Source organism: Myodes glareolus, chromosome 5, assembly GCF_982192425.1.
Source record: "Myodes glareolus chromosome 5, mMyoGla1.1, whole genome shotgun sequence".
NCBI lineage: Eukaryota > Metazoa > Chordata > Mammalia > Rodentia > Cricetidae > Myodes > Myodes glareolus.
In genome coordinates, this window is record NC_142030.1 from 48,822,274 (window position 1) to 48,849,678 (window position 27,405).

Consider the following 27,405-nt stretch of genomic DNA (forward strand, 5'->3'; position numbering starts at 1 on the left):
CCAGGCTAACGCCTCAAGAACCATTAACTATGGCTAAATGAGTTAAAATCTGCACAGGCGACGGATATGTGCTATACAGCACTAAATATAGGGTTTATGAAATAGGGCTCACTGCTACTGCAAGTCTTGAGTGTTTTTCAAACTTCTATAAAAAGCAACTTTTTATCCTTCTTACCAAAAGCCACATAAAATACAGTTTTTGGTTATTTTATGTATGAGTGTTCTGCCCACATAGGTGTATGTGTGCCACATGCATGCCCAGTACCAATGGGAGTCAGAAGAGGGCATCTGATCTCCTGGAACTGGAGTTATAAACCTGGGTCTCTGCAAGAGCAACACAATTGTAACCACCAAGTCATTCCTCAGGCCCATTTTCTTCTTGTTTGTTTTTTAAATCAGCATTTTTATGTAAGTTATTTTCAGTTCTGCCACTTCCCCCTCTTCTTTTTACAATTTTTTCCTGAGGGTATTCCTGGTACCCTGTGATGACTCTACAGTGTCTCAGGACAGTTAACATGCCGGATTCCTGCACTTCATCACCAGTAGTAGCATCATTTTCAGCTGACAGCTATTTTCCAAGGCAGTATTTCCTTGAGGCAATAATCTGAATAAGCTTGTCACGTGTGACATTAAAATAGCTACCTATGACAATCCACATGTGTTACTTTGCCCTCTGTTACTGGGATAAAACACTGACCAAAAACAACATGGTGAGGAAAGGAAAGGGTTTACTTGGCTTACAGGTTACAGGCTATCAAGGGAAAACAGGAACCTGGAGGCAGGAACTGAAGTAGAGACCTTGGAGGAAGAACACTGCTTATTACTGTCCAGCTTCTCTTGGCCTCCTCAGCCAACTTTCCCAAAGCCCACGTTTATCTGCCCAGAATTGGCACTGCTCACAATGAGCTGGGCTGGTCTCCCCTACATCAACCAGAAATCAAGAATATGCTGCCACACATGCCTGCGGGCTAATCAAATAGAGGCTAAGTCCTCAAATGAAGTTCCCTCTTCCCGAGTGGGGCAGCTCAGAAGAGAAGCATCACCTCCTCTAGGTGTCTGAACACTTGATCCCCAGTTGGTGGTGCTGTTTGAAGTTTTAGGAAGTGTGTCCTTGCTGGAGGAAGTATGACTGGTGGTGGTGGGTGCCTTGGGAGCTTAAGGCCTTGCCCTACCTTCAGTTTTGTCTCTTTGCTTAGTGCCTGCAGTGCAAGATGTGAGCCCCAGACGCCATCCTCCACCCCACCGTCATGGACTCTTAGCTATATGGAACCAACCACAAGTGAAAACAAGCACTATTTGATTTTGTTTTTCAAGACAGGGTTTCTCTGTGTAGCCCTGGCTGTCCTGAAACTCTCTCTGTAGAGCAGGCTGGCCTCAAACTCAGAGATCTGCCTGCCTATTCCTCTTGAGGGCTGGGATTAAAGGTGTGCGCCACCATCGCTCAATTCAAAATAAGCTCTTTCTTAGGTTGTTGCCTTTGGTCAAAGTATTTTATCATAGCTAGAGAAAAATGATGTGCCAGGTCTACCGACCTGACAGCTGAAGCTAACCACAGACCACACAAAGATGCTTGTCCACTTGTTTGATGAACACACTGAAGGAGTAACACCAGGTCTGTGGTATAAAGGAGAAAACCCCTACTAGATTGTGAAAGTTTTTCATATGCTGGATATCATATTCTCAAACAGGTTGTCTCACAGCAAATGCACACAATTCAGTTCTTGTCTGCACCATTCAATAATGGTGCTATAGTGATGCCCACTCAGGAACATAGTGCTCGAATCTTTAATGCACACTATTTCTAAACTAGATGCTCAGACTGTGTACTCCTGACACATTCTTGACTTGCAAGTCCATCTTTCCAATTTTAAAAGTAAAGTGGCTGATGAGCATTGCAATGTACTTTCTCTTAAAATCAAATCATTAGATAAAATGACCCATCCACTCAAATTAAATCATTCCTAGCATATTGCTTGCTTTGAAAATGTAAAGTTCTGGCATAAGAAAAGACAGGAGGACAATGGAAGCAAATAGAAGACCCAGATATCAATCTACACATCTTTGAACACCTGATCTTTGATAAAGAAGCAAAAAATATCAAATGGAAAAAGAAAGCATATTTAACAAGTGGTGCTGGCAAAACTGGATTACCAACATGTAGAAGAATGAAAATAGACCCATATCTATCACCATGCACAAAACTCAAGTCCAAATGGATCAAAGACCTCAACATAAAGCCAGCCACACTGAACCTTATAGAAGAGAAACTGGGAAGTACACTTGAATGCATTGGCACAGGGAACCACTTCCTAAATAGAACCCCAGCAGCACAGACTCTGAGAGAAACAATTAAGGAATGGGACCTCCTGAAACTGAGAATCTTCTGTAAAGTAAAGGACATGGTCAACAAGACAAAATGACAGCCTACAGAATGGGAAAAGATCTTCACTAACCCCACATCAGAATGAGGTCTGATCTCCAAAATATACAAAATATGAGGTCAAGAAATTGGACACCAAAAGATCACATAATCCAATAAAAAAAATGGAGTAAAGATCTAAACAGAGAATTCTCAACAGAGGAATCTAAAATGGCTGAAAGACACTTAAGGAAATGTTCAACATCCTCAGTCATCAGAGAAATGCAAATCAAAACAACTCTGAGATTCCATCTTACACCTGTAAGACTGGCCAAAATCAAAAACACTGATGACAACTTAGGCTGGAGAGGTTGTGGGGAAAAGGGAACACTTCTGCATTGCTGGTGGGAATGCAAGCCGGTACAAACCCCTTTGGATGTCAGTGTGGCGATTTCTCAGAAAATTAGGAAACAACCTTCCTCAAGACCCAGTAATACCACTTTTGGGTATATAACCAAAGAATGCCCAATTGTGTCACAAGGACATGTGCTTAACTATGTTCACAGCAGCTTTGTTTGTCATAGCCAAAACCTGGAAACAACCTAAACGCCCCTCGACTGAAGAATGGATAAGGAAAATGTGGTACATTTACACAATGGAGCACTACACAGCAGAAAATAATAACAACAGCTTGGATTTTGCAGGCAAATGGATGGAGCTAGAAAACATTATTTTGAGTGAGGTAACCCAGACACAGAAAGACAATGATTACATGTACTCACTCATGGGTGGTTTTTAAACATAAAACAAAGAAAGCCAGCCTACAAACCACAATCCCAGACACCTTAGACAACAATGCAGACACTAAGAGAGACTTACATAGATCTAATCTACATGGGAAGTAGAAAGTAGAAAAAGACAAGATGTCCTGAATAAGTTGGGCGCATGGGGACCTTGGGAGAGGATTGAAGGAGGGAGGGGAGAGGCAGGGAGGGGAGCAGAGAAAAATGAAGAGCTCAATAAATGTCAATAAAAAAGAAAAAGAACTAACATTAAATATTAAGACTACTTAAATGATTCGTCTAACAACCCCATTAATGATGCTGTGACCCTGTGATATGCAGCAACATTGGAGCTGGCCAAAATAAAAACTTTAGAGCTTCTCAAAAAGAAAGAAAGAAAGAAAGAAAGAAAGAAGGAAGGAAGGAAGGAAGGAAGGAAGGAAGGAAGGAAGGAAGGAAAAGAAAGGAAAGGAAAGGAAAATGTAAATTTCTTCTAAAGCCATTAATATACTATGGAATAATTTGGCCCTAACAAAATTTTGCATTTGCTTGTATGTAGTATATATGAGGTAATGAGTTTTAGGTCAAAGGTGTCTAGAATACAATCTACCCAAAACAATACACTATTGCCATTGCTCCTGTTGCCCACCAGAACTCAGTGGTAAAACTGATTGTGGAAGACACCGCATACTTTGACTATAGCACATGGAGAAATTGTTTTGGTACTGAAGAGGGGGCATCATAGTTCTGGAAGTTGGCATGTAGGCCATCAGCAGTCTTATCAGCTATGGAATCCTGTAAGCTACAGCAGACAGCACAGTAAGGTAAAGAGGGTGACCAATCACTTTCCGGTTTTCCTACTAGCTTCTCCACAGGAGAAAATGAATGCCTGGTCCTGTATATCTGGGGTAAAAACTTATGGCTGGGGAGTTCAGAGGGCTGGGGGAGAACAATCAGCTACATTTATTTATTTATTTGTTTGTTTTTTTAAAAAATTATTTGTTTATTATGTATACAGTGTTCTGCCTGTACGTATGCATGCCTGCTATCCAGAAGAGGGCACCAGATCTCATTACAGATGGTTGTGAGCCACCATGTGGTTGCTGGGAATTGAACTCTGGACCTTTGGGAGAGCAGGCAATGCTCTTAACCTCTGAGCCATCTCTCCAGCCCCCCCTTTTTTTGGTTTTTCATGACAGGATTTCTCTGTAGCTTTTGGAGCCTGTCCTGGAACTAGCTCTTGTAGACCAGGCTGGCCTCGAACTCACATAGATCCACCTGCCTCTGCCTCCCGAGTGCTGGGATTAAAGGCGCACACCACCACCATTTGGCAAGCTACTTTTATTTTAATGAGTGGACATTGTATCAAAGTGCTCACTAAATCAGCATCTCTATGTTCACAGACTAGTGTAGCCCTCAGGCTTCATCAGAGGAACTTCTAGCCATGAACAGAGGTTGACACAGATAATTACAGCTAAAAAAAAAAAAAACTATAGAGAACAAGTGTCTGTAGAATGCTAGCCACAACAGTACATATATACCATATTTCTTCTTTTCAAGGCCCATGGACTATCCAGGAAGAGGAAGGTAGAAAGACTCTCAGACACAGAGACTGGGAGGAACAGACCAAAGCAATGTAACCTCGGACCTGACAAGACCACTGAACTCGAGAATCAGCTGTGCTTGTCTGCACAAGGTGTGCACAAGATCAAGCCAGGCCATGTTCTAGCATGAAGGGAAGAAGGCGCAGGAGCTGAGTCACTGCTGATAAAATGGCTTCTGGACAAGAGCCAAGTCTCAAGGGTGAGGTCCCTAGTAAGGTCCCAGGAAAGCTCCACTGGATGGCTCCGTCCCAGTGAAGTACAGCACAAACTGGAATCAGTGGGCTATTAAAAAGGGAGATGAATACAAAGTTGGAAAGAAGTGGGGAAGTGAATCTGGGAGGCATTTACAGGAGGAATCTGGGTGAATATGATTAAAGGATTACTGCATATATGAAACTCTAAAAAATTAAATAGATATATATATATAAAGAAGAAATAGGGGGTAGGTGTAGAAAGCTACACCTGGTCAAACTAGCCACATAGGAACATATAAAATGTGCACACTTCAACTCACCACAGATATATCTATAAACTGCACTGGTACTCCATGTGGTTTTACTGCAGACTTGTACAGAGCAGTAATTTTACAATGTATGTCTGGTTATGGCATAACTGACTTAACTTTTGGCTTGTCCTTTCAGTTTCCTACTTTCAACAGCTACTGTCCCTGTTTTCTTTTGTTAACATCTTTTTGCCTATTAACTCTAAATAAGCATTAAAACAGGGCTTCTCAATCTTCTTAATGCTGTCACCCTTTGATACATTTCCCTATGTTGTGAGCCACAAACATAAATTTATTTTTGTTGCTACTTCATAACTATAATTTTGCTACTGTTATGAATCATAATGTAAATATCTGTTTTCCAATGGTCTTAGGTGACCCCCAGGGGTCTTGACCTACAGGTTGAGAAACACTGCCTCAGAAAACCACGGCTCAAGATTTCTAATACTTAATTTTGAAGGTGTGCATGATGTGTAATTTGTGGCTGTAGTGTGTGTGTGTGTGTGTGCGCGCGAGTGCAAGCACAAATGTGGCAGGTAAATGTATAGTCATTAGAGGAAAACCCCAAGTGCAACTCCTTGCCTTCCTATTTGTTGTGGGTTTCTGCCTATGGCAGAGTAGCCAGCCTGATGCTCCAGGGAGTCTTCCTGGCTGATCTCCTTTTAGGTACACTAGGACACAGACATATCTGCAGTATCCAGAGTTATGGAGGTTCTTGGAACCTGAGCATATTCTCCCAACAACCGTTTTATCCAGAACTATATTTACAACATTAAAAATCTCCAGATATGTATTTCTCAACAATCCTAATTCTTTCTTATTTTTAAAAAAATGATAAAATTTTAATTTACTAAAAAACCTGTGCCAGGCAGTGGTGGTGGTGCACACCTTTAATGCCAGCACTCAGGAGGCAGAGGCAAGCAGATCTCTGTGTTCAGGGATCAGCCTGATCTAAAAAACAAGTTCCAGGACAGTCAGAGAAACACACAGAGAAACCTTGTCTCAAAACAAACAAACAAACAAACAAATAAATAAAACAATCCAAACACACCATGTCAACATGTGTGACTGGGATGACGGCAGAAAGCACCAGTTCAAATACCTGGTATGCTGTGAATTCAGCTTTCTTCACACACAGAACTGGCACCTTACTCTGTGAAGAGCCTCTGGCCTTCTCATGAGAAACTAAACTTAGTTAGGTTTGCAGTAGACCCCTCTAATCTTTCACAGCATCTCCTTATTTTCATAAGATTTTAAGATGAGCACACAGTTTTGTTTAGTTTTTTAAAAGCAGTTGTTCAGAGATCAAAAAAGGAACATGAATGGACAGGGCATGCATGTCCTAGGTAGAAAAAGCTATAGCCAGATGTGTAACTCCATGTGTTCTCCAAGGGCCCCTCCTTCCCAGTGCTCTGGCTCCAGGCCAGAGGAAGCACACTTTGTTCCCGGAGGTACTGTGAACAGCTCCACCACTGACAGCCAAACACAGCAAGACACATGGTAGACAGACATGGGGTGGGATGGGAGGATACAAAGTAAGGCACAAAAAGGGGGAGTGGGAGGAAGGGAGAGGACATAGAGAGGGAGGGAGCTGGGAGAAAGACAGAGGCCAGGACACCCTCCACCATGACTTCTGACATTAAGTAGGAGGAGAATGAAGGAGGATCCCTCTAGTTTCCAAACAGAAGGCAACCATGAATACTGAGTTTATAAATCTGAATTCATGCTCAGTTGTTTTTCCCCAATTATAAGTCTTAACATAAAGGTATAAATCAAAAGGAGTAAAGCAAGTAACTACAAATTTTAACATTATAAATGCTGCTTTGAAAACAAATATATACCAAGTATTTTTTAAAGGTGGTTTATAAGTCTTTAAAATTTGAGGGGTTTTGTTTTTGTTTTCAAGACAGGGTTTCTCTGTGTAGCTTTGGAGCCTGTACTGAACTAGCTCTTGAAGACTATGTTGGCCTCAAACTCACAGAGATCTGCCTGCCTCTGCCTTCCAAGTGCATGCGCCACCACCAGAGAATTATGTTTTTAATACTGGACAGAGTGGACATGATTATTAAATACACTGTTTTTACAAAATAAATCTGGGCTCAATGAGCCCTTGTCACCACCACATGAGGACCCTGGTTCAGAATCTGCATGGAGCTGGATGCAGCCTCACGCATCTGCCATTGCAGCACTCCAACAGCAATGGGAGGAGACAGAAGAATCTCAGATTACAATAGGCAGCTAAGCCTGGCTTTTACACAGTGCAAACTAAGAGCTGAGGACTGCGGACCAACACCTGAGGTGTCCTCTGACCTCCACACTTATGCTCTGGCACATGGATGCTCCACACTCACTCAAACAAGCACATGTACACACCATGTACATATACATAAACACATACACAGCATATACATATACTAACCCCCGTCCCGAGAGAGAGAGAGAGAGAGAGAGAGAAAGAGAGAGAGAGAGAGAGAGAATGAGAACAGAGAGATCTTAAATAATCTATTTAGAATTCTAATCTCAGTTTACACATCCAAACACAACAAGGTACACCACCATTCATAACCATTGTATTAATTTGTCCGTTTTGAAATGGGCATCGTGCAAAAAGGATACATACTTAGAAAAGTTCCCTTAACTTGGGGTTCTTTTTTTGTATCACTCATTAAACATCTTAGTATTCTTTTACTATCTAAGCAACTGACTGGTGAACACAGCTCACCAACAGCAGCAGGATTTGTGCCCAGCACAAGCACTCTATGGGATGTACAGGGACTGTGTCAGTCCTGACCAACTTTACATAGCAGTCAAACTCCTCAGGCTGGAAAAGGTCCTTAGCAGAGAAAAGTTTTAAAAATTAGTGTCCCTTGACTACTATAGCTCTGCTGCAGTGTACCCTAGTAATCCAGACTACAGTGCACCCCAGTACCCCAGTACTCCACAGTATACCCCAGTGCCCCAGTACTCCACAGTGTACCCCAGTGCCCCAGTACTCCACAGTGTACCCCAGTGCCCCAGCCTCCACAGTGTACCCCAGTGCCCCAGTCTCCACAGCGTACCCCAGTGCCCCAGTCTCCACAGTGTACCCCAGACTAACAACCATTCCCCCCAGGATTGCATGGCTTACAGGAGCTACAGGCTCCTACTGCTGCCCAGGATCCACGGAGAGTAACAAAGCACCTATCCCTGATGTGGAAAAGATCAAAACGGGAACTCTGCATTTGGCTGTAGCAAATGTGGGTCTTGCAGAGCTCCACTGCTGACCTTGACAGTGGGAACCACTGTGCTAAGGTCTCCTCAGACAGCAGTTTTGGGGAAACTTAGAATTCATCCAAAAATAAATAAATTCAAAACAAAAGATGTTTACTCAAGCTAACTGTATTTTATGATTTTAAAAGTTAGCTTACTTTCCTGACAGGACAGAAGTGAAACTCAGGAAAAGATGGAGGTGGAATGGAAGAAGGTGATCATGGTACACATTCAACTTAGTAAGAGCAACAAACCCAAGATTTCCTTCAAGACACTGCCAGGGAAGACTAAACAGTATGCATTTGGCATCAAGAATGTATAAATTCATACAGTCTCTGGAAGCCTCAGTCCAAAAACATCCCACCATCACCTTCCATTAAAGAAAAACTTAATAATCAGCCTTATATGTGGTCACAAAATGTAAAGTACATGTAAGACACACGCAGACTCCTGGTCAGGCATAACACGCAGCAGTGTACTTTAGGATCTCTCTCTCATTTACACGGATGCCTTCACTGGCCTACACTGATCACGCTGATGTGCAGGTTGAAAACGCCAAAGGTCACTAATGGTGCTCTTCCTCAACCCCAATTGTTAGACTCTATTTTCAGCCTGCCAAAGACAACATGTAAAACATCAATTGTATCACCTGTCCTTCCTTATGATCATGACCTCCTAAGGAATACCCCGGATAAAGACCTCCAAAGAGGGGTAAATCAAGACTCAATGCCCAGCAGCTCCCACTCACATACCAACTCTGCACTACAGCAGTGTTCCCTAAAGCTTCACTAGCAACCAAGTCGGGCTTCAGACCTTTCCAAACTCTGTCCTCTCGGTTTCTTATTTGCTACACTTAGTAAACGGAGTAGCCGACTAAAGATGTCTGTTTTAGCCCTGCTCTAAGCAATGCCTATCTAACAATGGCTTACTTTAATTAGGAGTTCATATTTATTTTAATAACTTCTTAAAAGAACCATGTGGCATCCCATTTGAGAAATCTCGGCATGGACTGAGCACACAAGGGCGTTTTTAGGTAACAGTGTCACTGTGACAGGGACCAGCTCTTCCTGTCACCGTCCCCTTCTATTTAGAAGCACGCCCACGCACTTGACCAGCAAGCACGGTTAGCTCTGCTGCAGCCATGGTTATCACAGGCTCATTTCAGGTCTCAAGCTTCTTTCTCTTTGATTCCGTTCTCCTGGCATGGGATGAGATGCTCTAGAGAAAGTCTGACACGGTCTAATTGCTGAGAGGGAAGCCACCGGTGGGACTGTCCCTAAAACACTCCAATTGTAAGCTGGGGGATCCAGAGCTGACCTCTGGCATGCCGAGCTGGGGCCGGGAGGCACTTCAGACATGTTTAGGTGGGTTACAAATGGCACTGGAAAACACTGAGAAAGAACTCTTCACCACAAAGCACTTGGCATCATTTCCACTAGAGAGATTTAACTGAAAGGGATGATTTCAATACTGGCTGCCCTAACAAATTAGTCTCCAACTGCTACCTCTGCCAAAGCGTTTTCCTCTCCTCTAACGTAGGGGTGCTTTTTAAAGCAAAACCTGAGTAAGAAGTGGAGAAAAGAGAGTCACTTACAGCACTTGGGCCACTTGAAACAACTTCTCACCAAAGGTCTATAATCAAATTATCAAGCTCCTCAAGTCAGCGCTTTATAACGGAAATAAAGGCCGCACTAAAGGATCTGAGCTCTTGGCATTTCCACATCTCTGGGCAGGGCTCACACTGCAGCGAGCCATTCACACTGTGCATGAAAGAGAACAGATCACAAAGGGCAGATTACAAGGGAGAATGACTCCACTGGTGGGGGAGGGACGAGCGTGAATGGACTGTAAATAATGTTGCTAAGAAAGGAGTAGGAATATGGCAACCTCAAATAATCCCCTGCCAGGAATGCGTCCCAAGAGGACTGTCTTTTTACTGTGCTCTCAAGTATGTGAGAGACACGAACACGCAGGGAACATCTGGGGTAGTCCTTCTTTGCCTGATTAACTTGTAGGGCTCTGAGAGCATTGTAAAACCAATTTTCAAAGGTACCCAATACTGCGCCAGAGACAGAAATACCGAATGTCACCAACCCTTACCACTGGGCCTGGCAGCAGCACCTCGTCCTCCCCACTGCTGTCATGGACACCTTGTTGGAAGGAAAACTTCTGAAGGAACACCCTGGAGGGCCAGCTGGGCTCCCGCAGGCCTCCTATCTTTCTAGTTCTGAGATCCTGTCACAGACTCAGACTTCTGCTTGAGGGCTACTACTGCCTGAGACACACGTCAGGGAGAATGCCTTCTCAGAAAAAGCTGCTACATATAGCTCTGAACAAAACCAATCGTCAAGATGTTTGGGCCACCACTGTGACATAGGTGTCACTACTTCTGATTGCATCCATTGCCAATCCATGAATCACAAGGTGGCTGACAACTTTACTTTGCCAAGAGTCATAGGGATTTCTCTCTCTCTGCTGTTCTCAGGAAACTAGGCATTATCCAAAGCCTAGTTTGGATGCTGACAGAGTACAGCCACCAGTCACTGGGCCGGAAGTAGATATGACCTCACACCATCACTCGGACATACTGTCACATTACTCCCTTGAGATGTTTCAATTCCTTGGCTATCAATATACGACAAAAGAAGGTAAAAACAAAGTAAGAGTGGTGAAAACTCCCCAGCCCACCAATCTCGGGGTACAGCTATCTGTTGAGGGGGACATCACCCTACAAATTCATCAATTTGCCACTAAAATTTTAGCTGTCAGCTTATTCTGTAAAAATGATTGAAATGTGAAAATAAAACAAAATAAAATATTTAGCCAGAGGTAGTGGTTCACACCTGTAATCCCCGTACCCAGGAAGCTGAGGCCAGAAAAGGCATGAGTTTCAGGCCAGTGTGTGCGACAGCAACAACTTTAGGCTGCCTAGGTACATAATGTAATTTCATTTTCACAAGTGAAGAGAAAGAACATTAAAAAAAATAGCAAACCAGTAATTATAGACTTGGTTTGTTTTCATTGCTTTTTAAAGGTGGAACTTCTGTGTAGAACCCCAGTCAGTTTCATCTTCCAGGTCAAGGAGGAGGCTCAATTCCAGGGAGCAACAGACAGACGCACCACCTGCTGCGTGCTGGCTCGATCTGTCTCAGAACCCTAATTCTGCACCCTTATTATTTCATCTTATTCTGGATGAGCACAGCAAACTTAATGAACCAAAACAGGACAACAGCAAACCTCCGTCGGAAACTGCCCAACAGGCTCCGCCTACATGCACCTGTCAGTCAAGAGTGAGGCAGGGTGCCTCTCTTTTGACAGTCATGCTTTTTATTCTACACAGAAAAAGTGTCTACCTGCAAGTGAAAGGCACTGGCACCAGCACCAGCAAAAATGAAACCAGAAACACCAACACTAAAGCTGGCAATTTTGAGAAAAATCCTATCACCAGCATTCTGATTAAAGATCTATTTATATTTAAAACCCTACAACTGGGGAGCTGTTTTAACCTGAACTGAAACCACTCAGTCAAGCACATTATTGAAGAAGGCATGAAACTTGAACCCAGTAAAAACTAAAGAACTTGACTGTCATCTCACTCCCGGCCCAAGACAGAAAAAATGAGGTAAGTAATTAGCATAGTTCTGCTGGTGCTGCAACAATACAACTAAAAAAATAAAATATCTGAGTAAAAAACCATAGTGAAGTACACACACTTTCGCTGCTGTCTGCTCTGGAGCTGTTGTCCTTCACACAGTGCTGTTTAAGGTTCTACTGTGAATCTCAAGTACCGGACAAAATAACTTTCAAACACATTCTACAGGAAACACTGAGCTGTCTGTCACGAAACCTCACTCACCGCAGGATTAAAAAACAAAACAGTCAGAGGGTGTTACAAGGCTCTTCCATTTTTAGAGGGGAGTACCCAATGCTTTCTCTGTGTTCTGAAATCCGGGAGTAGTTTGATGCAGACCTCAGCACTTCCTATGAGTTAATAGCAAACTCAACTCCTGTGTGCGTTTGAACTTTGGCCAGATCACTCAAATGACATTTCAGAATGGCTCCCGTGGACAGCTTGCAGCAGCTAATCCCTCTTGCTGAGATTAGCACTGATCCCCCAAGCACCACAGAGCTCCCTCCCTCCAGCACTGGAGCAGCAGAGCCCTCCCTCCAGGCCCTTAGCAGGACAGGACAAACGCCAGAAGGAAAAGAGAACTCCACAAACTCTTCCAGACTCAGCTGGGCTCTATGCTAGTTAGCAAAGTCCTAACCTACCTTCCACAGGCTTATTCAGAGCCAGGCCCTAGGCCAAAGCCAGCTTCTGAAAACTGCCAGGAAAAACTCACCCAGCGGAGCTTTTGGCTTCTGTGCAGAGGAAGGGCTCCTCCCAAGAGGCTCCTTGCTACCTTCCATTCAGAGCTCGGCCGTGCTTCACTGCACACTTGCTACTGCAAGCCTGCATCATGATTTGAGTCTGCCCACCAACTCCAAACACGCTCCATGTTTGGGCTTATGTAACATTTGCTACTACTGTAAAAAGCACTTGAATGACAAAGGTCCTGGCAGATCAACAGATAACGGGGTGGAGTTTAATTTCATCTGATACAAGGTATGTTGGCTGGTATAAATTAACTCTTCTTTATCAGTGGTTTTCAACTTTCCTAATGTTGTGACCTCCTGTTGTGGTGACCCTAACCATAAAATTATTTTCACTGCTATTTCATAACTGCACTTTGCTACTGCTATGGATCGTAATCTGAGTAGCTTATGTGCAGGAATCTGATATGCGACCCCACAGGCTGAGAACCACTCTTCTCCATTAAAGAGGCGGATGGTCAGAACTGAATATGGAATTTATGAATTTGCCTATTACAAATGTGAGTTACTCACACTGTTGTTTTCCAGATACCTGTAGCATAGCAATGCTACTGAAAGTATACAGGCTGATTTAAAACCTGAGTAATTATGGTATTTCTATAAATATCAGGAGCCTTTCTCCAAGTTTTATTTCCCTACACTAGCTATACTCACTAAGGAGTCAAGTGTATTAAGCAAACTTTTTACAGCCAAATTTTCCTTCCTAAATCAAGTAAGAACAATCTGGACCCATTTTTGATACATATTTTCAAATCTGTCCAATACTATATATGCTTATTGTGTGGTTAAGCCATCCAATCATTGGAGAGCCAAAGCGGCAAGCTCTCCTGTAGCTCCTTGTGAGCGGGTGATGCTGGCTTGGCTGTCTCCATCTCAGCACTATGACAATCTCCACAAACTACCTCTTCGTGTTACCGACAATCCTTACTGTTAAACAGACCTGAGAAAAACTGCCAGCTGATTTGAGTTTTAGGGAATAATGCCTCAGATGCTTGGTGGGTCAGAATGAACATTAAAAATGTTAAAATGGGAGTCCCCACATGTGTGTGTGTGTGTGTGTGTGTGAGAGAGAGAGAGAGAGAGACAGGTGTGTGTGTGAGAGAGAGACAGACAGACAGAGATGTGTGTGTGAGAGAGAGAGAAAGAGAGAGAGAGAGAGAGAGAGAGAGAGAGAGAGAGAGAGAGAGAATAAGGATATGACCACTCCTAGGTGTGGCTGTGGAGAAGGTTTTTATTGTAGATATGAGGGAGAACACTGTCAAGGCACTTGGAGAAGTCTAGACTAAAGACGGCAGTAGAATAGAATGGGCTATGAGAGGCTGGTGGGGGAGGGGAGAAAGACTGCTTAGCAAAAGTCAGGAACTCTCTGGTGTAAATGATTTTACCAGAAGGCAGGAGAATCTGAGGGAAAGCAGAAACACGCTCTAAGAGAACTGAAGAAGGAGCACTGCCCACTGCTCTACATCTGCAGCCAGCGTTCGGGCTCCACCGCGACTGCAGTGCGGATACCTGTGCAGTAGCCAGCGCCCTGCTCGGACTCTACCCTCAATGTTTCACAGCTGTAACCAGAAACTCAAAACTACAGTAGTCCTGAAGACACCAGAGGAGACGAGCAGGCTGATAAGTACTCAAAAAAAAAAAAAAAATTCTCCTGAAATCCTAAAATTAATTAGCACAAATAAAGACTTCATCTGGGTATCTTGGTTCGCACCCTGTTCCCAGATCTTGGGATCATCTCTGGGATTCTAGGGTAGACCGGGCTACATAGTAAGTCAGGCAAACGTGGACTGAGTGAGACCCTGTTTATAATAGTTAACAGAGAAGATTTCAAGTCACTGGATTTCTTAAACCAGAAGAGAAGCAAATTCTATCATGTGCAATCTAAATGCAAAAGGTTTTAGTTTTGTCCACAGTGACTGCTCACTTGCCAGCCCCAGGGAACAACGGAAAGGTCTCTGGGACAAGGGGCCTTTCTTACTAAGGCTCAGTCCCACTGCACACATGGGAGCAGCCTTCAGTATCCATTCATGCAAATATCTGAGTATCTTCTTTAGTTTAAATTTATTACTTTTATTTTAAATTTTATTACAAAGATGGTTGCAAAACAAACAAAAACCAATCCACATGCCCTAATTAATCAGACCCAAAGACTCACAACCCCATGAACAGTTAGAGCGGATATTTGTACCCAAAGCCATGATGCTTCACTCTTTCAATACCTAGTGCGTTCTTATGCACTGCCACCAGAGATGATCAGGCCAGGAGAGTGAGAATTGGGAAGACAATTATCTTTGTAGCCATCCCATTATGAGCTTGCATTCACTCCGCATCAGCTAACACTTGGTCCTTCTAGTTCTTTTCTACTTGCTATACAATATCCACAGGTGCACTTGTTTATATACAAACACTATTTATTAGATTCTGATTAGGAGGGGGAACATATGGGACTTTTTATTTGAGATTATATGACCTCACTTAATATTGTTAGTTTCAAGTCTATCCATTTTCTAGCAAACTTTGTGATTTCATTTTTCTTTAGAGTTGAATAGTATTCCATTTTATAAACATACCAAATGTCTGCCTAGGGTATGAAGTTCTTTGGGTACATGCTCAGGAGTGAAACAGTGGGGGGGTCACATGGTAGTTTTTTTCTTTTTAATTTGGAGAAATCTCCAAAATGATTTCCATAATGACCACATTAATTTGCACACTCATCAAACAGTATATGAGGGTTTTCTTTCTTTCCAAATCCTTTTTGACATCTGTTGTTGAAATTTACTGATGACAGCCATTCTGCCTGGGGTGAGGTGGTATCTCAAAGTAGTTTTAGTTTGCATTTCCCTACTGGCTAGAAACAATGAACAACTTAAAGTTACCGTGCATTTGTAGTTGTGTGTGTGCTTTCCTAAGTATCCCTTCTGTACACAGGGACAGTGCTCGTAAGAAAACAGAAGTGCTGAAAGCAGGGGACTGTGGATGCTGTGGAACTAAGTCGAGGTACCGTGACCAGCCAGGGAAGGTCTCTGAAGCCTGCTCATGTCTCCTTTATTCTGAGACCGTCTTGCTGCTGAGGCCCTGGAGCCTGTGACCTCCCACTTCAGCCTACAGAGCAGCTGTGACGTAGGCAGGCAATTATTTTAAGAGAAATAATTTGAACTTTTTAAAACTATTTTAGAGAAAGTATGAGTGATAGTGAACTGAGAATGTGTACATAAATACAATAACCAAGAATAAAGATCAGATTCCACATGACTCAGCACTCTGAAGAAAGCCTTGTTTGAGGTAGCCCTGGCTTTGGCTTTGTTTTTCTGGAAAACATTACTACTCTGTTTAAATAATTTTTCAACAGTGTACATGAAGATTTGCTGTTGTTGTTATTGCTGTAGTCTATTTTTTTCCTATGAAAATAATTAAGGCAACTCATTAAAAATATGAAAATGGGGGCTGGAGAGATGGCTCAGAGGTTCTGAGTTCAATTCCCAGCAACCATAAGGTGGCTCACAACCACCGGTAATAAGATCTGGTGCCAACTTCTGTCTGCAGGGACACATGCAGGCAGACCATTGCATACATAATAAATAAATAAATAAATATTTTTAAAAAAATAGATGAAAATTCCATTTTACTAAGATGTAAATATCATTTTACATCCTCACCTTGCAGTCCAATCCTCTGTCACCATCTGAATGGTGTACACACACCAGCTTTACTGCGGTGCAGAGTCATGCAGTGACCCTAACGGTATGCACTGTGGACTGGAGCTCCTAGCAGCCAGAGGGCAAAGAGGGCTTGGGATGAAGGCACAGAGGCTGGTCTGAGCACGTCCAACTGTATGGCCCAGGGAAAGAGGATTCTGGCTTCACCTGGCATTGTGCCTCCTCCTACAGGTGGGGAGCAAATCAAGCAAGACACACAGTGCAGGGCCAAGTACAGAGTAGGCAGTCAGGCCCTCTTATCTATCAGTGATCGCAACCAAGGTGAAGAAGGATGGAGAGACAGCACTTGAAGAGACTGAAGGATTAGAGTAACATGTAAGTTACTACTACAGAAATTAGTCTATCCTTCATAAACCTTGGGATTTCCTAAACAGCACCCCTAAAAGTCAGCACAAGTGTCATCCTATGTTCCGTATGGCGGCAAACAAGTTGTTGGCAGTCAGGAATACTGTGTTCCGGTCACTGGCGGTAGGCAGTGCTTTGTCTTACAAGAACACAAGCTCCACTAACTCCTTCGTCTCAGCAGGCCAGGCGGGTTATAATTGGCCTTAATTGGCACTTAGAGCAGCTTTAGCATTCCTCAGCTGCTGCCAAGTAGCACTTGAAAGGGAGGAAAGTATTTTCAAACTTGGGAATACCAGGCAATTCATTCCTCTGAGGGCCTGAAAGACTGCCATCTTAGAACCAGGTTAGCTTCCCCAGGAAACGCAGCTACACCATCATGCCATGCTCATTAGGAAAGCTGGAAAATGGAGTTTATATGAGATAATTCAGCCCGGGGCTAATCCTGCATAGTAGCTTTGCTCTGGCTTACATCTTCTGATCTTTCAGGGAATGGCTTTTCAGGGCTAAGTCAAACTTTACATATAGAAGGCACACACATTATCTTTTACCCTCATGGGTAAAAAGATTTTCAAAGATGGCTGAGAACCATCGTCTGATCCCTAAGCTTTGCTAACAATTCACAGGCAAACATGAACACTATCCAAAGACAATCAATTACACCAAGTGCAATGAGGGTGTGAGACTAGAAAAGGGTGATGTATTTCCCTTGGCCTGCCATTAATCCGGCCAAAAACTCCATCCTTAAGAGGCCAAACATTCTACAGGGGTGAACCCTTAACTGGAAAGGTTAGCTTTTTTCCCTAAAGTAAAAGCCATACAGAATAAACAGCAGTTTCCTACATGTGCCAGAAAAAATTATTTTGAATTGTTTGAGTTTTTCAAAGTCACCCATTTTGAAGTATTTCTTTGCCTTCTATGACTAAATATTATCTAGACTTAGGAGACGTTCTGCTGCACTAGTAGTAAGAATGTATGGGTTGAGAAATTTTCTTCAAAGTCAAAATATAATTAAACATATGAGTGTAAGAAATGGTGAAAGGCTTTAGAAAAACAGAAAGTGAGCTAATCAGTTCATCACCTCCTTCTGGTGAGGTTAATATTCTTATGGCTAGGAGAGTCATAACAGCTCTCAACTTCTCAGAAAGCCACTAGGCAGCAGTTAGCGCTCTCTCTCTCTCTCTCTCTCTCTCTCTCTCTCTCTCTCTCTCACACACACACACACACACACACACACACACACACACACACACACACGTATTTCTTTTATAAGATAGGGTTTACTCTACCTCAGGCAGACCTTGAACTCAGTGTATCTTATCTTTCCCAGACCACCAACTTGGAACAATCTTCCTGCATCTGCCTCCTGAGTACTGGGATTGTGTAGGTGTGCACCATCACTCATGGTTGAGTATATACATACATTTAATATACCTAGCAAAATACCTTTAAAGAAGGTTGTTTAACAATTTCTAGTATAAAATCTCACCCAGCTATTCAAACTAAAATCCCATGACATTGCTCTCTCTTCCTTTCCCCCACTGCCCCTACTCTGACCACCAGGAGACCCTGCTGGCTCCAAATCTCCAAAGTAGATTTCACCCCCACTCCCAGCTCTCTGCTCCAGCTACCACAATCCTAACCTAACACAGTTTTTCTCATCCACCTTTTAACCGTAGCCAGTGCAAAACAACATACTAACTGATTTCTCTGGTTCCCATTGTGGCCCTTATATCCACCAAGTAATCAAAGGAGAGCTTGACACTTTTCAACACAGTCCTCTAGTGACACAGTGTCAATCTGACAACCCTCAATCTGACTGCTCCACACCTTATAGGAACCACCGTATCACCTGACCTGGTCCTCCTTTTCCAACTTCACTCCAGACCCCTTCCCTCCTCATGAGCCATTCTGCCGAGCTTCCTTCCATCCTGAGCCTTTTACACTTGCTGACCCTCTGCATGAAACACTCTCCCCCAGATCTCAAAGGACTGGCTCTTTCTCGCTGCTGAGCTGAAATACCAACTCTGCACAGAAGCTGTCTTTCGCGAGCAGAGCAGCCCTAGCTCCTCTTCACACATTATCCCTAGCAGGAGTCACTCTGGGAAAAGCTCTTTTGCTCTGTGGTCATCTTTTTTTCTCCATCCCCCCCATAAACAAAACAGATTGTGTGGTACCAGCTCTACTGTTCTGCTAACAGCATGGAGAAATGCCTGACACGTAACTGGCACAAAACAAATATTTGTTAAAAAATCCTAAAGATACAGATATTAATAAAAGCAGGTATCGATAGAAGGGGAAAAATCAATATATTTTATAACTAGAAATTAAAATGTTCCTTCAAACAGCAGAAAAAGACATCAGCATAGAGTTCGCTACTTATCACATAATGAAGGGAAAAAAGAGAAAATTATATAATCCAGAAGAAGAACATCCTTTTATTTGACCCTACTGAACTTGTCTGAAAGTTCTGATTAGCACTATTTGGCTAGTGATAAAGAAAAACGTGAATTTATTTTACAACATATAATTAAGCTGCAAAGAGTGTGGGTCAAATCATCCTTCCACACACATTAAGCACAACATGGAAACATGTCTGTCCCACGTCACTTCTGCTAAGATATATCTGCTCTGCTTAGCTCCATGGCTCTCTGACTGCAGGGGAAAGAACGGCAATAGCAGTTTATCTATTAACTGCAGAAAGAAATAAAGTAATAAAATTCTGTCAAGAGCTACAAAACATTTTCTACAAGCCAAAGCCAAGAAACGGACCTTGGCTTTGGCTCACTGCCATGACTCTGGGTTAAGTACATAGGAAAGACATAGGAAGGAGGAAAAGGCAGTGACTGCCGGATCCAACATCTGCCTCCCACTACTGCATCTTTCCATTGCTACAGGGTCTCTCTGATGTAACTAACAGGTTCACAATGCTGATCAAGCTACTAAGAAACTTAAAGAATTGACCTAAGACAGCACATCTGTCTCTAATCACACAGACCACTACAGGGAGAATTAACTGTATCTTCCTGGGCTTTTCTTTTACTCCATCCACCCATATTACATGTAAGAAACAGGCAGCTTGGTATTTTTTATCTGTGCAAATGAAATTCAATTTAGGACTTTCATCTGTAAAGTAGAAATAACAGAAAATGGAATAATATGTGCAAAAATGCTTTGGAAATCATCAAGTACTATTAAAATAATCAGCAATCTGTGGGAATTAGATGCTTTAATTAAAGCTAATCTTAAAAAATATTAGTTACTGACAAAATTTCAAAGTCGAAAAAGACTCAGGCTGTAACAATTCATTGGCAAAAATTTTCCACAGTTAAACATTTTTTTCTCATTCAAAAAGTCACCAAAATAGTCAAATAAAATAAGACATACAAACACCTTAAAAGCATTGCTTCCTGTGTCTACATCAATCAGATCAGAGGGGTGGTTGTTCTCTATTAAATAGCAAACCCTCTGTTTGTGATGCAAAGTAACCCAGTCATATGGCAGCAATTGCTAGTCACAAACACCTATCCATTTTATCAACAATGAAAACTGGCATATAACCAGATCTAGCACAACATTTCAGAGTGAGAATCATTTAACTTTTATATTAACATTCTTTGAGATGAACTAATTAATTAGCACAAGATTTCTCCTGAGTAAGTTACCCATACTCTAATGAAAATGACATTTTGTTGAATGTAATTTATGCTGGCACCCACAAAATACAAAGCACCCACTTCATTAACAGCAAGATCCATCATACACTCAAGGGGAAAGAGTTGTAAGATGATAGCAATGCTCCTATCGACGTTGCTCCCAAGCAGTCAATTATGGCTGTCATTTGTGAGCAGAGGTCTGACATGCTTGAGTTACACTAAGGTCTGACCAGTGGATTCACATGGCACTTACAGTGACTAGTATGAGCAAATGATGGATGACAAAGGTACCGGCATGTGAGCCTTTTGTATAGCAACAAAAGAGTCTAGAATTCTGCTTCCCAAGTCTGTTATTTCCAAGGGTTAAACTCCTAAATCATCAAAGGAAATAAAGTCAAATAGCTTAAGCTGGCATTTCCCAAACAATGGACTATACTTGACCCCTAACATTATTAAAATTGAATCATAAGTGCAACAAATGCACTTTCTGAACCTCTTTCAACTCTTTGGCTAACCTACACCACACACTTGCTATTAGTCTGGGGGTACACTATCACTCCTAGCCATTCAGGCTCTTTTTAAACAAAAGGGGGAGGTCTCAGATTCATAGCTAATACTGGCAAGACCAACAGCAAAGAATTAAATATTCTCTACCTGACACTGCCATTCTTTATGATAAACAACACTAGCCTTTTCTGTTTCTCTTAGAGTTCTCTTTGTTAAGTGATTTATACAAATAAAGACTGATTTAGTAAAAATAGTAAATGAAATTAAGTCAGTAAATAAGTCAAATTTCATCAGTTAGAGCCTGATTAATATTGGGAATGAATGGCTTAGTCACAAGTCACTATCATGCCCTAGCTCAGAGTCAAGCTGACCCAAAGGGTTAATGAGTGGATCAGTCTAACCAATTTAAGGCAAAATGCTCAAAGGGCTGATATTTGATTAGCGTTTCAATTAATTATAGAGACTCTAAATATGGTACCTGTCCAAGATGAATTAATATGTCTCACCTAGTTCTGTTACATAAGATCCCTCCTGTGTCTGTGTAAAAAGGTGGTAAGAACAGTTTATCCAGTAGCACATGGCCAACACATCCATCACTAACTCACTAAGATTGCCACCTCAAAAGAATGGCACTTTGGGCTTTAGAGAAAGTTATTATCTTAGTCCTTGTTCATATTTACAGCTTCAGCAGCAATCGACGATGCCAGCCATGATACAAAGACTTCAAAATAGATTTTTAAAAACAGGGCCTCCTTTCTCTGCATCACTGGTAGAGTCCACAAGTCTGAATAGGTGTGTACCAGTCCCAGTGCCAGCCCCTGTGAGCACCTCTAACAGTCCTAGAGTGGATGGTATCTGTGAGAGCAGGGAGCTGGCCAACCTGCAAGTCACAACCAGCCAAAGGAGGTGTCCACTGCCAGCTCCTGGGTTCTGCTCATGGAGATTCCAATGTGGTTAAGTCTCAAGTAGGTTTTGGGAAGCGGTCTACTCAGAAAGCACCCTTGATTCAGATGCAGAACAGGTTTTTTGAATCCACTAACTCAAATTATATTTTTTTTAATTGGATATTAAACATAAGAAACAGCCCGTGGTTAAAAATGCTGAGTAACTAACTGAAGATAAACACGAGGAATGCTAGAATATTTTAAAACATTACAGCAATGTCAAGAAAACATACATTCCTATTACCACACCGCTTCAGGAGAGAAAACTGGCTATACCATGAGAGCAGTCAGAACACTGCAGCGACGCTGTAGCTGGCACCATCGGGGTTTCCCCCAAAGGCAGTTTGCTAGCAGAGATCACATGCCCACTTTTCTAGGCAACAATGTGCTGCCCACCAGTTTCCTCAAAACCCATCTCACCAATGTAAGTACCTTACGAACTGCGCTGTGGTGCCCTTCCCTGTCCTGACTTTGGTTGTTTTCAATGAACTACCTATAGGATTTCAGAGCAACTGTCCGTTTGTTCCTAAAAGTCAGAGTCAATACCAGCAACTCATGAACTCACAGGAAATTACTACCACACTTCTAATCAAAAGATACACTCACTCCACTGGCCGGTATGAGATTTTTTAAGACAAGCTCTGACTCCCAATGCTGACATCTTCAGGAATCCCAAGCACTCAACACAGTCAAGGAGCAGAAAGGAAGGTAGGCTCATGGCCACTACAGGCAAAAAGAGCTCGGAGCCCGCAGCAACGCTCCTGCTAAAGCTGCTTTCCACAGCCTTTTCATGACTGCCTTGACCATACAGTGATGTGAAAACAACACAGTCAACAGAAGCTGTAGTGTGAATTCTGCCCGCTTCCTAGGCCCAAACCTGCTGCTATGCGTGACAGCAGCAGCCCATAGCTCCCAGTCAGCCACAGCGTCGTGGGAAAAGCTCTTGGTGACAGAATCGCTACACTAGGTTTGCTAAATTAGGAGGATTAAAACGCATCTCCAACACCCAGTATTTTCGTTTACAGTGGCTTATTAACATGGAGTCCCACCATGAGTTAGAGCATCTGTACTGCAATAAACAAATGATAGTGGCTGCTTGGCAAGATCCTGATTTTGAAAACCATTTTTTATAGTTACTAACTATAGAAAGAGAATGCAAGAATTGTCCTCCTGGAATTTCATCAAAAAGGAAGGGGAGAAGGGAGGCGGGAAGAGTGGTTTCCAAAAATAGTGTTCCTTTCACAATTCCTGCACACAAAAGAATTGACAGGGTGGCACCCAGAGTGGGTTCTCCTTGGCCCTGGGGACACCTCCCCTCCAGGCAGATATGATGGCATCCCTCCTACACTTCACGATGCCCATGCCTGTCCTGAGCTGATCTGTCTCCCATACCCTTTCTAATTCCACCAATACTCTCTTCTGCAGCTGACTCAGACAAAGGCCTCCAGGACACTCATCCTCTGCCAGAGCTGTATTATTTCCCTTGCCACTAGAGGGCCTCGCCTCACGCTCAGTATCTTTGATGTCACTATGCACCAGGGACTGAGAGAAAGGTAAGTACAGGAGATTAAAGTAAATCTGGGTCTAATTTTAGCACTAAAATGACGGTTTTAAAAATACTTGTATGCTGCAGGGTTGGAGAGATGGCTTGGGGCTGAAGAGATGGCTCAAGTGGTTAAGAGCACTGCCTGCTCTTCCAAATGTCCTGAGTTCAATTCCCAGCAACCACATGGTGGCTCACAACTGTCTGTAATGAGATCTGGTGCCCTCTTCTGACCTGCAGGCATACATGCAGGTAGAACACTGTATACATAATAAATTTTGATTTGAAAAAGAAAATACTTGTATCTTCTGTGCTTTAGTCAACAGCTCCCCACACTGATCCTGCATCCTGAGACAGGAAACCAAGGCTGCGTAATGTGCTGTCATCGCTAGGTAAAGCAATCCTCAAAGATGACCAAGAGTGCCCTTTTAAGCCTAAAAAAGTCCTGCAGGCAGCAACAGGTTTAGGGTTTCTCTAGTGCTGCCTTCTAATCCAGTCTGCCCATCGGTTCCTGGAAGCATCACTAAGCCATGTCCTGGTTCTGAGTAACGGCAACAGGTCACCATCAACACATAGCAAAGGCCTACTTTTGTACAGGGTTCATCCACAAATGGGTACAACAGCTCTGGCCTGTGATACTGTCTAGCACATTCCAGACAGCCTGGTGTTCTTGGCTCAGAGCTTACTCATGTCACTCTGACACCTGCCTGGACCCACCAAATATGGGGGTTCAGTACATAAACCGTGTCGCTGTCCATGGGAGCCTGGTCTAGTCTCTCCAAACACTCGCAACTGTAGGGGCTTAAAGGTCATTGCAGACTACCTTCTGCCTTCCCAAAATAGGTTTATATAGCATGCTTTAAGAACAGAAAAATTAAACCTATAGACAGACAGCAAACGATTTTACTTTCAAATCCTCATGTGAAGGCTATTTTCTCTCAGGCTCTCAGTTACTCACTACACCTGTGGGCAATGAGTTCCTTCTTATTCTTAAGGCCTCAGGCTGTTTTAGTTCTAGACAGAGACCATCTTGTGCCTAGAGCTGGACCTCTGTCCACTCTGCTACCTACCCCCCACCTCACTCCCAGGCCTCACCCCCACAACCCCTGTGCTAAGGACTGGCTTTACACAGGCATTCCACAGGCCCAGCAGGAGAACTGAGGTGGCCACTGCCCTCTGCACTATATAAAGCAATCTAAGACTGGGTCTCTTGCTCAAGGCAAAGAATGAACCTGTTGTTCTTCAGGTTTAAATTTAAGCCCAATCTAGTCCAGGCTTCAAAGGCCTGAGTCCAAAACACTGGACAACTGACTGGCTTTCTCCTCCAATGTCAGTCTTCTGTGTGGTGCACACGCCTTTAATCCCGGCACTCCGGAGGCAGAGGCAGGCGGATCTCTATGAGTTCCAGGCCAGCCTGGTTCCAGACAGTCAGGGATACACAGAGAGACCCTGCCTCAAAAAACCAAAGTCAAATTAACCAACCAACCAACCAAACACCTACTAAATTCACAACCACGGACTCAAGAAAGAAAGACATCAAAAATAATAGTGATGTAAAGTTTCAAGAGATACTTTCTCCTCAGATTTCAGGAAAAGCCAGAAAATGCAGATCAGAAAATAAAAATATAAAATTTAATCAACACCCGACATGACAGCTTTTTTTTTTAATCTCTTTCTATGAACTGGAATGCCTACATACTGTCAGTGATAACAGGAGGAGCAGATAACCTCCCTGTACTATCACTGCCTTCAGTAGGTGCAGTGAGCTGGAGGCTTCATCTTTCTCTCCCAGAGGAATTCCATGATTCAGCACTTACCATAATGAGACTGAAAAGCCTGCGGTTTGACAACCTGGTTGCAGTCATTACACACCACCAAGTAGAAATCATCATGTGCAGGACAGAGACCAAATATTGGCATATCTGCAACAGAGAAACAGTATCACTCATTATCTGCTGGGACCGAAAGCATCTGGAGGAGCGCGTGTTACAGGGAAGAAGGGCCTGTCATGACTGAAAAAGAAATCAAACCAGGCTAAGGCCGTAACAAAGGGCTGACATACAGCGCGATAAGAACCAATACGAGGTGTATTGGCACTATTAAAATGTACACAGTGAATACACTAAGACAATAAAATGATTAAAGGTGAATTTTACCATGACTGAGGATCAATCTGCAAGAATATGAAATGTGCTTAATGACTTGCAAAGCTGTAACGATGTTATTTGCTTAAATATACATTCTACTCCAATCAGCTAGTCCCAAGTCCTACGACCAAGTAAGAAAGGTACAGAGATACCCATTTCACCACCATGCCATACAAAGAAAATGGTTTTCTACTTGTTTTTAAGGCCCAATAACCTCTGACATCCTAATTCCTCCAGACTGACTTGGGTACAAACACAGAAGTTCATTCATTTAATTGTAGTTTGATTTTCAGAATAGGGCAGGAGACAAGTTTTATTTTGTCTTTAAACAGCAATGAAAACCAAACTACGAATACACACACATACACACATATGAATGCACAGTAATTTCATTTCTTGTCAACACGGTTAAATATAAAAGGTTCAACTATTAGATGTTGTTATTAATAGTCTAGTTACCAATTCAATAAAATACTTCAAAATTACCTACTTTAAGCAAGTATTTCAATGAGTGCACAGATAGCACATTTTAACTTGGCAAATATTTAAGCAGATCAAACTAAGGGAGACAGGGAAGAAAGGAGGCTGGAGGTGTAGCTCAGTGGTGGATGTTTGCTTAGCCTGAGCAAGGCCCTGGGTTCACCCCCAAGCCCCCCCAAAAGTAACTAGTAAAAAACTACGTGGGAGGCTAATGGGCCTCTTTTCTCTTTCCTATAGATTTAATTTCACTTTTCATGCATATTAGTACTGGTTTTAAAAGAAAAAAAACCATAAGAGATGTCAGAAAATGATACTAAAACATCAAATTGATTTTCTTGGAAGTGTCTGTTACACTGACTTGCACATAAATAGACATCAATCTGAAATGGATTAAGGACATCACAATTCTGGGACACAAGCACCATCACTGAGTAGTTTCTTTGTCCTGTTTGCTCATGTTATCCGGACAGCTACTTACACAGGTCCCACTGTCCCTACTCAAAAGGAGAAACCGAGTCAGGAAGTGGTGAAGTACTTCATCTAAAGCCTATATTCAATTAAAAGGGATTCAATATTAATGCATACAATTGCACATGGTCACTTAAGACCAGAGAATGATTAGTAGGTATTCCATCTAGATTTTAACATCAGCGACCTGTAATGCCATGCTGAGCTAGCTAACTAAACACCTTTGATTACATAAATTGAGCAGACAATGTAAGGAACTTGCAGCACACTGTTATTTCCATGACTAAGCTTAAATAAATGCAAAGAATTAAATAAGGCACCGTTTTCTTTAAAAGCATGCTTCCTTCAGGTTCAACACAGTACACATGGGGGTAGGGTGAAGTTATATTCCATGGGATAATGTACATACAATACGCTAGTTTTCTTTTTTTCTTTTTAGTTTTTCAAGACAGGGATTCTCTGTGTAACAGCACCGACAATCCTGGAACTCACTTTGTAAACCAGGCTGGCCTCAAACTGAGATCTGCCTGCCTCAGCCTCCTGAATGCTGGGATGAAATGCATGCACCACTATGCCAACTATTAACATGCTATTTTCCTAAGGCTATTGTTTGACACAGAAGTTGTATTACATCTCTGTGCTAAGTATCCTAATACAGATACTAATGAGGAAAATTCAAATTAATGGAGTGACATAAACTTCATATTTAGAGTTGCAAAGTATAAAATGTAT

General features: G+C 42.5%; 1 protein-coding gene across 4 annotated transcripts in view; it reads right to left on the reverse strand.

Moving 5' to 3' along the window:
• Atxn7 (ataxin 7) overlaps positions 1-27,405 on the reverse strand; it is a 159,660-nt gene that overhangs the window by 27,831 nt on the left and 104,424 nt on the right. For all 4 annotated transcript variants that reach the window (XM_087906297.1, XM_087906299.1, XM_087906300.1 and 1 more), the window contains one exon: positions 25,396-25,500. In XM_087906297.1, coding sequence (XP_087762423.1) covers positions 25,396-25,500 — 105 coding nt within the window. The remainder of the gene's footprint in view (positions 1-25,395; positions 25,501-27,405) is intronic.